The sequence below is a fragment of the Vespula vulgaris genome, chromosome 20, assembly GCF_905475345.1.
Source record: "Vespula vulgaris chromosome 20, iyVesVulg1.1, whole genome shotgun sequence".
In the NCBI taxonomy this organism is placed as follows: domain Eukaryota; kingdom Metazoa; phylum Arthropoda; class Insecta; order Hymenoptera; family Vespidae; genus Vespula; species Vespula vulgaris.
Genome location: NC_066605.1, coordinates 3,620,911 through 3,631,905, shown reverse-complemented (window position 1 = coordinate 3,631,905; position 10,995 = coordinate 3,620,911). Strand labels below are relative to the sequence as shown.

Below are 10,995 nucleotides of genomic sequence, written 5' to 3'. Positions count from 1 at the left end.
TGCATTATTTAGTATAGTTTTAAATTGAAACAGAATTTTTTCATTATATTATATGTGTATATGATAGATTTTATATATAATACATTTTTTTTATTTTTCGATCGTACGTACACATATTTTAATTCTTTCGAACTTTAATTTTTCGTATTTGCACGAATGATATATCTACATATTTCATAATCAAAAAAAAAAAGATTTTTTTTTCAATTTCTTATGTATGAATAGTGTTTAAGCGATGTACATAAGTGAATTATAAGTTTTCTCGAAATTAACATATTTTGTAATAAACATGAAGTTAATCTGATTATACCGTCGTCAAATGATAGTAATTACAAAAGATGAATCCGCAACATATATGCACACATACACACGCACATATAGATATAGATGCTCGTATAGATAAACTCATATATCATTTCTTATCTTGATCTTAATTGATATTGTTTTGGTTACTTATTATGGCCATAAAAAAGTGTATTTTTGCTCGTAAAAAAAAGATGTTGGTGGTACATAATATTCCGTCGATTAAATCGTTAGGATTTTATATAAAAAGGAAGAGAAGTATAAGAAATATTGCAACAGATTATGCGAATCGTAAATGTGCTTGCGTAAATTATAATGTTCGTTATAAGTGAACTTTTATATTCAGATTATAATTTTCTAATGGAATAGAAACACGCATATCTAAGCTTTTGCATAATTTAATACAGTTTTAAATTGAAATAGAATTTTTTCTTCATATTATACGCGGAGACATATATATATATAACATTTTCCTTATTTATTGAATGCACATACTTATACATATTTTAATTCTTTCTAACTGTTTTTCGTATTTATATGAAGTATGATATACTTATCTATGTATTTTATAATTAGAAAAAGAATTTGATTCACTATCTATCATGTATGAGTCTTGATTGAATGACGACATAATTGAATGACGTTTCCTCGGGTTCTTTAATTAACATATTTTTTATCAACAGCCAGTCAGTTTAATCGTATTATATGATATACCAATATTATATGCCAGTATACCATATACCAATATTATATGATAGTAATCACAGTGCATGATCACACATGTGCATCTCCTTATATAACATTACTATATATTGTCACATCTTCGTGTATTTGTGTATATTCAAATTTCTTACAAATAGTAAATTATTATTGAATTTACTGAATTGACTGCTAAGCTAATTCAGCAACCAAGATCAGCCAAGATAAAGTTTTTATCTCAGTCTTTGTATCTGAATTTCATTTTTATTTTGTTGTAATAATGCGCGATACGTGTTAACAGCATTAACCTTATAATCATAATTGTAATCATTAATTTATAGTGAGTTGATTTCATTATATTCCTTTTCTTTTATCTATGAATGTAGAAGTAATAATAGTTGCTTGATTAATTATATTCATATAGTTATTATTATCAGAGTATAATGATTTTATCGAACTTCATTTTTAACAAGTATTTTTCTTTGAGTGCCAATTCCAATATCAACCGATTAGTGAAACGGTTTTATTAATGCTAAGGTCAAGGTATAACATCGTCTTATCAGGAAAAAAAGAAGTTCTTCAGAAAAGGTAACGCTAAAAATAAAATATCCTAATAAACAGTCTCTCAATCTCTGAACCTTTCTATAGCTATATTCCTGGGATCATTCTTGTGTCTTAATTAATTAATTAGCCTCATTCCTGAGTAAAGTTTCGCCTTGACCAAAAAGAAGCAAATGACTAGGTTGTAATAAACGTATCAAGATAGAATATTCCTTTTGTTGCGTGACACAACTCACGACGTCATAATAAAATAGTGATTAGATTGTAGTAAATGCATCATATAAATATCTGCTTGTCATGTGGCATAATCCGGGACGTAACAATATATACATTTATAGAAGGGTAGTTTAAAAAATAACATCCGTTTTGAAATTATAATACAAATGTATTTTAAAAAATTTTCTTTATTTGTAATTTTAGTATACTTTATGTATACTTAGTTATTTTTCAATGTAATCATCGCAATAAGTTGGACACTCATTGTAATGTAAGACAACTTTTTATATACTTATTATACATTTTGTATAGTTTCGCAGCAAGTTCACATAATCATTGTGACCGTTCTCCAAATCATTTTTCCTTTTTCTGTACTTCGATTCATTTTGAAAATTTTCACGTACACAAATACGATTGATTCAACATTTAAACTCATTTAAACATGTTCTATAACTATGTCAATGTTTGAAATTATTTAATTAAATTTTCAAAAAAATATTCTTAAATAATAATATTGCCGAATAAAAATATTTTTGAAAAATCAATTTTTTGAATTTTGTAAATATATGTAATATCATAAGCACCGTTATACACTGTCTTTTAGATCATTCTTTTCTGAAAAGAATCGTTTTCTCAAAAATTTTCAATTTTGCAAAAAAATTGTGATCATAATCGTTCGGAGCCTTGTTCGGACCGTAAGAAAAATATTCTATTATCTTCTATTTAAAGTATTTTAGAATGTTTTTGGCCTGTAGAATTACATGACGATGAATATCATTGTGAATCTATATATCTTTCGTAAGGATGTCTAATTCGACAATGAATTTTTTTTGATCGAACGTTTTCATTATTCGAAAAGTATTCCAAATATTTGTCATCGGCGAGATTTTGAATTTTTATCATTATTTTAAATAATTACAACAATACTAGTTATTTAAACACAAAATATAGTTTAATTTATGTCTTTTTTAGTTAATAGTTAATAGTAAAGATAGTTAATAGTAAAGAATCCGCAATTGATTTTTTAAATTACAAAATTAGATTATTATTTATATTCATTATAAAAAATATGATAATATCATGCGATACTAATTAATGTTTTATTATAGTAATGCGTTCCATTATGGCCTATAGGGAGGTAACTTTATCCAAATCATGTTAAATTGTCTTGATTTACGCAGTTGATATAAATCCGTGAAAAAGAGTTTAAAGATTTTTTTCTAAAGAAATGAATGAAATATGGTTGAATCTTTTATTATTTAGATTTTAGATGATCCAATTTGTTGTGTAGATCACATAGAGGTAAGAATAGGTCGTGAAGATGTTCATTACTTTTTATATTTTCTCTTCGATATCTTACAATCTAGCATACAGAATTAATGTGTTCGGTGACTACTACAAAAGTGCATAAATAATTAAAAGAAACAATGAATGTTTTATCGTTCGTACTGTTTGCATATCGTATAGATGTATGTTTCTCAGCGCATGTTCTTTTCTTAAGCCAACCTATATAATGCTCCCTCTTGTTAATAAAAGTATTCTAATGTTCATAGAATACATAACGTTGCAGTGATCTCTATGTCATTCTACAACTTGTGATATCATTGGTCGTTGAAAGATTTCTTATTTATTTTGTTTACTTGTGTTGATGTATGTTCTTGTGGTTCGTAGTTTAAATCTAAATCTTTATTTTCGTTGTGTGTACTTCCATTTTTTTGTATTTGATTTATATGGGGTATTTTTATATTCAGCTATCATTCAACGCAATGATATAATGTATCCTATTGTTTCTCTTATCTTTTATTTAACCATGCTGAAACATCATTTATTTAAATAAAAATAATTTCGGCACTGAATTTTCTTTCCCTCCTTGAGATAACGTATTTTTTAATTTTGTTTTATATCTGTATTTAATTTTTACTTATACGGAAAAGTCAAATCTAATTAAATTTTTTTTTATTCCTTGTACATGTCCTCTCTGTTGTCTAATTTATAAACTTTTATTATCTTATATTGATATTCCATTTTCTTTTTTTTTTGGTAAACGTGAAGGTCTGTCCGTATTATTATGTAATTTTGAATTTTTACATTTAATATCAAACGTGAGAAATAAGATACGATATATTATAAAAATATAGCCCTTCATTGTTTTACGGTCGACATTGTAGATTAAACGTAAAAAATTGAAACAAAGAAAAGAAACAATTTTTATCAGATAGTACAGACGCGCACACAGAACAAGAACCGAATAAGAATTAATCATTTCGGACGAGAGACGAAAGCAATTAAAGTTTATATCACAAAACACAAAACGATCGAAAAAAAAATAATAAACATTGAATGGTAGTCTAACAAACTGTATAATAATTTAAGTACGTTGCAGAGATGCACTTTGAGTCACTTTTAGAGACGCATTTATAACATGCATTTTCATAGCAGTATATGTTGGTAATTCTTTCGATAGTGAAAAAATTTGTACTGATGGTTGATAGTCGATGTGTAATGTAAAATAACCTCTGTGAAGGTATTGAAAGTTTTTTACTGTAAAAATTATTTATCGATTTGTGAACATTGTTGTCGAATTTTTATCAGAGTTTGCGATGTGTATTGTAGAAATAGTTCTGATTCATTTTCGGATCAAAGTGAACTAAACTTTTATTGCTTTTTAATTGTTTCTTTGCTTAAAATGTTCCTTTACATTCTTTAAACCATCTAAATAAAACACGAAGGTTCAATAATTCAATCAATGGAAATAATAATAAACTTAAAATTTCGATAAATTTATCGTAGTAAGTTATAAAATCGATAAACGCTCGTACTTCTGTTATTTCGCGATCACGAAATTTTATCAATGGCGCTTATTTTTGCTTTTGTTTTATGAATACCATTTTTATCGATCGATATACGATATTTATAGCAGTATTTTATTAAATTTCTAAAAAATTTTTTTCCTTATTAATTAGTATGTTCAATTGATCTAACTTAGTTAATACCTGATCTAGATGCTGTAAATATAACTTATCGTTAAGTGCTCTAATTTTTATGTCATTGAGGGACGCCATAACTTTTGAAATGTCGTTTAAAAAATTTTCCATACACATACACACACACATTCCGTTGCCAGATGGTTTGTTTCATATCTTAAACAAAAGATATTAGTATCTGTCTGTATATTTGTAGATAACGTCTAAGATTATGTAAGTCACAATTGGGAATGTTTTTCTTTTTTGTTTTTTTGTTGTTTGTTTCTGAGAGCCGACGCTTTCTTAGATAATTCGGTGGTATATTTGCGTTCCTTTTTGCTTTTATTCGTTATTTGATTCGTGTTTATGTAATCTGCTTGAGGGATGTCCGACTGTGTGATTGGGTAATGTCTTTTTTAAATAATTCAACAACAATGTTTACCTTCTTATTAAAACCTAAATATTTATTCCTGACAAAAATGTTTGGGTTATTTCATTTGATCAAGACAAAAATCGATTTCTCAATGCTATTTTTTAGTAATTTCAGAAATTGCAATAGATACTTAACTTATGGAGTGCTACTACGAAATTTCATATAGATTTCCTTTCTGTTTGTTTCCGTATATGGAAATTATAATTTCTAACGTATAGGTGTGTAAAAATTTTTTAATTTAGAGTCAACTGGAACCAATTTATCGTAAATCAAAGAAAATCGTAAGTCCAATGAAATGTAGAAAATAAGTCACGTTTTTGTTCTCTGATATCCTGAAAATTGTTATCGTCTCTTATAAACATTGTAATTATACCACACAATTTGTAATAGTCAGATCGAAAGATGCGATGCTAAATATATCTTGTAAAACTATCTCTACCATTATTTCCATTAAACTAAGTTTTTATAGAAATACTGTAAGAAATTCTTTGTCACATTCTTATTTCACGTTCATGAATGCACATTATATACCTATGTAATGTACTTTTCAATTTGTAAGGCTACTAGAATTACTTTATCACTTGCATCGCATTCTTGTCTTCATGTAGTTGTGTTAGTCAGCCAAAGGTAAAAATGTTGGAAATGCATTATTTTCTATACTTTCTCTCTGATGTCTTACAATCCACCATATAGGATCAATACGTTCGATGGCTAATGCGAAAGTGAATAACTAAACAAACAACGCATATCCTACCACTCGTGCTGTTTATCTATCGTATGAATAGCGCAGGCCTTTTTTTAAGTCAACCTATATAATACAATTTATATGATTTTTATTTTTTATTAGATTACTTGAAAGGGCATCAAAATTGTTGAAATGTTAAGATACAATATGATTTAAAAAAAATTGGGAAACATAACATTACGGTTAAACATTCTGTATTATTTTTTGTAACCGCAATATTGGGAAAATAAAAAGCTTATGTACATGAATATTTTTTCTTATCTTATTTCTTATCGAAAAATATGAAATTGACGGTTAGGGATCCGACAAAATGCACATTATATAAAATGAACTAATAAAATTTTCAAACTGATAAAGTTTAAGAACTACTGATTTATGTCAACGTATAAATAAAGCTAAATGATTTTTTATAAAAATATTCCATTACTTTACATAACATCGACATTTAAATGGGTATTATTTATTAAACAACACATATACACTTGTGTAAATGTGTGATGGCTGCAATTCATTTTGTTAAGTGCTTGCCTCGATTATATCGATTAGAATGTCTACTAAATTATTTAAATGCAACTGAAATTTTAATAATTTCTTTTAATATATTACTATCATATAAACCTACGATAATAAATGCATGTAATGTAGATGAGCGTATGTATATACACAAAAATATATATATATATATATATATATATATACATATATATATACATATATATATATATATATCCATTTCTTTTATATATATATATATATATATATATATATATATATTTAATAAGCAACATAAAAGGCAAATGAAAAAAACGTTTATTAATACATCGATAATAAATCAATGTCATAGATAAAATCATGTTCTTTGCACGAATATGTACATACATGTTGCGTGATCCCAGATCTGTATAACAATCATAATAATCTAAGTGAATGTAATTCTCTTAATAGTTTAGCAATTTAGTCTTGTGCGATCTTCGTTCGTAGACGGATAGAAAGTTCTTCATTTTTTTGTAGAATATCGTTAGCAATTTAAAAAATAGCATTATAATTAATCGATAAGTGAAAAAATGTCTTTCTTTGTGCCATTAAAGATACTATTTCTTCATCTTTTTCTTCTTCTTTTTCTTTCGAAGATTATAAGGTCCTACGAATTTCTATCTACCAATGACGAACAACTTCCTTTTATCATAGAGATATGCAAATTATACGGACCGAAATCTGTAATTATCTTATATGCTGATTCGATGGAAGGTAACTCTATATCCCTCAACTGCTTTTCATTTCTTCTATATTAATTTTTTTTTCCTCAGGAATGGAAATGACAACGATGGTGTTCAAATGGAGACGTGCATTTTCTCGGGAAGGTATTGCGACCACCAATTTCTACTTTTCACAATTGTACGAATCATTGTACTACGTGAAACGAATAGTACAACCGTATTACATTGTAGTAATCTCTAATTACAATGCGATTAATGAGTTTTCCTTAGCAACACGTACCTTTGACATGTCTTCAGCTATATGGCTAGTGATATTCAATAACAAGGAATATAGTTTCGATTATTGTCACAACCCACCTGGTAATATATTTCATTTAAAATTCAATTCAGAAATGTTGATTCGTTGCGGTACGGAAAATATTTTACGAGAGTGGTATTCGGTCGATACAAGGCGAGTCGAGATCAATGACGTAGCTACGTGGAGTTTAGAGAAAGGAATTACTAAAATAGTTCCAGATTCTCTTTACGAAAGAAGACATAATTTACAAGGTCTGATCATGAGAGCTGTCATAGTTAAGGTAAAATATTTTCGCTTAGATATTTTTTCTATTTCCTATTTAAAATTATTTTTATATTTCTTTCCGATTTTTCTTCTTTAGGGTTCACCATTCACAAAAATAAACAAGGATGGCAAATTAGATGGTTTATACGGTAGGATATTAAGAGAACTTTGTGCCACTCTTAATTTTACTTTTGACATTGTCTCGGAAGTAGAACAGTATGGAAGATGGAATCCAGAAAAAAAGACTTGGTCTGGAGCAATTGCCGAATTATATGCTGGACGTGCCGATATTTCTCTTTCAGAGTTTTCTATTACGAATGCCAGATTAAATGTCGTTGATTTCACGCTTCCTATTTTAATCTCTAAAAATTGCCTCTTTTTTCGGGAACCAGAATTATTTGCGATTAAATGGTCATCTTATTTTCTAGTACGATAATTTTCAATCGAAGTTGTTATATTTTCCTCCTTCTTGCGTTAATTTTCATTAATTAAAAAATTGTTATTATTGTAGACTTTCACTCACTCTGTTTGGATCGCTATGTTTGGAGTATTAATTGCTGCATTGATCTTATTGATTTTTCTCAAAATAAAAGATGGAACTAATTGTAAAATAGGAAATTTATTATCCGATAACTTTATGGAGATTTGGGGTATCTTTTGTCAACAAGGAATTGCAGGTTTAATTCAATACTTCTTGATTTTTTGATTACGTTTTTTTAATAGTTATATTTATACAAATATTTCTTTATTGTAGATTTTTCTGATAAATCTTCGTTACGTATAGCATACTTTTCTATATTTTTTTTTATTACCGTAATATCGGCAGCTTATTCTGCGGCTTTAATAAGCTTTTTAACGTCCATTATCCACATTTTACCCTTTCATTCATTAGAGAGCTTTGTTGAAGATGGTACTTATCAATTTGCTGTTTTTCGTGGTACGGCTTATTACGATAAATTTGCAGTAAGTATAATACGTATACATGTATGTGTGTGTGCGCGTATAAAACTATAAAAATACGTAGACGAATAAAGATATTTATTTGTAGAATTCGGTAGATCCGCTTGCAAAGAAAGTGATGAAATTGATGCTAAAAGAAGAAAAATTGCCTTCAACTATACTGGAAGCATTTAACAGTGTAGGATGAAATAATATAAAAAGAAATTAATTAACGTTTATATATGAAGGGTGTAACGAAATCATGTGACAAATTTTGAGAAATTGATTCCTCAGACATGAAAAGAAAATACTATAAATAAATTTTCTCATAAAAGAAAAAGTAGGTTATATAAACTATGGATTTTTAAATACTTAATTTCTGAGTTATACGACTTTCAAGACTTAGTAAATATACTCCAGTTATGTTTATTTGAATTGAAATTATGGTATATTTTGTTGATATTTCTTGTTAATAGTTCCAACACCCTCAAAAGTAAGCCATCTTCTGATTGAATACATTAGTCCATCTACGTGGTTTAAGAATATAAAGTACAATGCAAAATTTAGGTTACATTTTTGGTTACAAATTGGAGTATACTAATTATAAGATATATATTATAATTTGTAAATTAATCACTTCCGGAACTATTTTGAGAAAACCTATCTTTTCTTCTCTACATATGAGGAATTCATTTCTACAATTTCGCTTGTAGATTTCATTAAATCCTGTATATAGTTTTATTATTAACATCCGTTATTATATTACAGATTTGTAAAAATCGAAATCTGGCAATCTACACGTTCGATGAAATAAGAAGAAGTGTAGATCTTGAAATACCATGCAATGTGGTTCGTGTTGAAGCAGGACGTGTAAACCGTTTTGCTATAGTTTTATCTAAGCACAATCCATTTACTGGGGTCATTAATTTTCAGTAAGAACACAAGAATTCAATAATGTAAATTTTCTTTTATCATATGTTAAAGCATTTGTTTATTTTAGGTTGCAGAAATTTGTCAATAATGGTATGATAAATCGTTTAAGAGATACGATATTTAAAAAGAAATTCCATGATATGATTAAGTATCAACCGGTTCCCATAACCACTGTAATATCGCTTATTTTCTTCATCCAAATTGGTATCATTTTGGGTATTTGCATTCTGATCATAGAAAAATGTATTTTTATTCGTAAAAGAAAAAAAATGTCGATGGTTCATCATATCCCGTCCATTAAATCGTCAAGATTTTATGTAGAAAAGAAGAAAAATATAAAAAACATTGAAAAAGGTTATATGAATCGAAAATGTGCTCGCATAAATTATTAATGACAATGCTATTGTTGCTTTTCCAATAAATTTTTTCACTTTAATATTTATATTTTATAATTTTCTAATGGAATAGAAACGCGCATGTCTACGCTTTTGCATTATTTAGCAGCTTTAAAATGAAAATTGTACAAATGTTTCTATATATCTTGATATTGCTTTAATTTTTCATTGTTTTATGATTTAATAGAATTGAAGTTATTATTGAACTATTGAAGTTATTATTGACTAATATATGTAATATAAAAATAGTACTATTTCGTGAATAATAATAGTCTTAATATATATCCATTGTGATAAAAAAAAGGTTTTATTTTATGTAATACACCGCTGCCGTCTTCCGTTTCTGTTAAGAGACTATTTTAATGTGCAATAATAATAAGTAAATGCACCAAAAGCACATATGTTATCAGATAAAGTCTTTGAAAAGATAGTTAAAGGTCAACTATTATTTGCGCAGTCTCTCATATTAAACTAAATATTTGTTAGAGTTACTGTTTTAAATAAAATGAAATAAACAATAAATATTTATTTTCCATAAAATATTCACAGTATTGTTCTTACAAATAAATTACTGTTTCAATCATAATTGAAAGTGTTATCATTACACGATTAAAGATTATTTAATTAATCATGATCTTTGATTACATGATTCTGACTACTTTTCTTACTGTAAATTATATTAAAAATTAACGAAGATGCTGAATTGATCAATTATAGTCATTTAGGTTTTTATGTATACATGCATATATATTTATTTATTTACTATAATAATTATATATATAAATATAAATTATTATATAAAATTTTATTAAAGGTATTTATAATATAATTTTTGTTAAAGTTATTTATATTAGGATATATTATATTGTATTATATCGTTGATTATTATAAAAAAGTACTAATAAATTTATTATTACGTAAGTATGAGTATGAAATTTACTAAAAATATTTTACCATTGTCTGTATATTGTGAATTCTATAATCTGTGCGGATTCATTTATAAAAAAAGAAAAATAATAACGTAATAAA

General features: G+C 26.8%; 1 protein-coding gene across 4 annotated transcripts; it reads left to right on the top strand.

The window, feature by feature from the left end:
* Nucleotides 1-1,432: 1,432 nt before the first annotated feature.
* On the top strand, nt 1,433-10,683 carry LOC127070959 (glutamate receptor ionotropic, delta-1-like). Of its 4 annotated transcripts, none has more exons than XM_051009598.1 (9): nt 1,433-1,590; nt 7,051-7,168; nt 7,228-7,715; nt 7,797-8,126; nt 8,211-8,376; nt 8,454-8,662; nt 8,748-8,837; nt 9,407-9,570; nt 9,639-10,683. In XM_051009598.1, exons 2-9 carry the CDS (start codon nt 7,162-7,164, stop codon nt 9,961-9,963), a joined length of 1,779 nt encoding a protein of 592 aa, XP_050865555.1. In that variant the 5' UTR covers nt 1,433-1,590; nt 7,051-7,161; the 3' UTR covers nt 9,964-10,683. The 4 variants fall into 4 exon arrangements, with proteins under 4 accessions (XP_050865555.1, XP_050865557.1, XP_050865553.1 ...); XM_051009600.1 differs by lacking the exon at nt 1,433-1,590 and having other exon boundaries at nt 6,889-7,168; nt 7,228-7,281; nt 7,528-7,715; XM_051009596.1 differs by lacking the exon at nt 1,433-1,590 and having other exon boundaries at nt 6,889-7,168.
* Nucleotides 10,684-10,995: the final 312 nt, after the last annotated feature.

Bases quoted from the DNA above. Each gene is read 5' to 3' on its own strand.
- LOC127070959 (XM_051009596.1), top strand. From the start codon at position 6,985: ATGTCTTTCTTTGTGCCATTAAAGATACTATTTCTTCATCTTTTTCTT. The intron at 8,663-8,747 runs GTAAGTATAATA...ATTTATTTGTAG, and splicing joins CTTATTACGATAAATTTGCA to AATTCGGTAGATCCGCTTGC. The intron at 8,838-9,406 runs GTAGGATGAAAT...ATTATATTACAG, and splicing joins TACTGGAAGCATTTAACAGT to ATTTGTAAAAATCGAAATCT.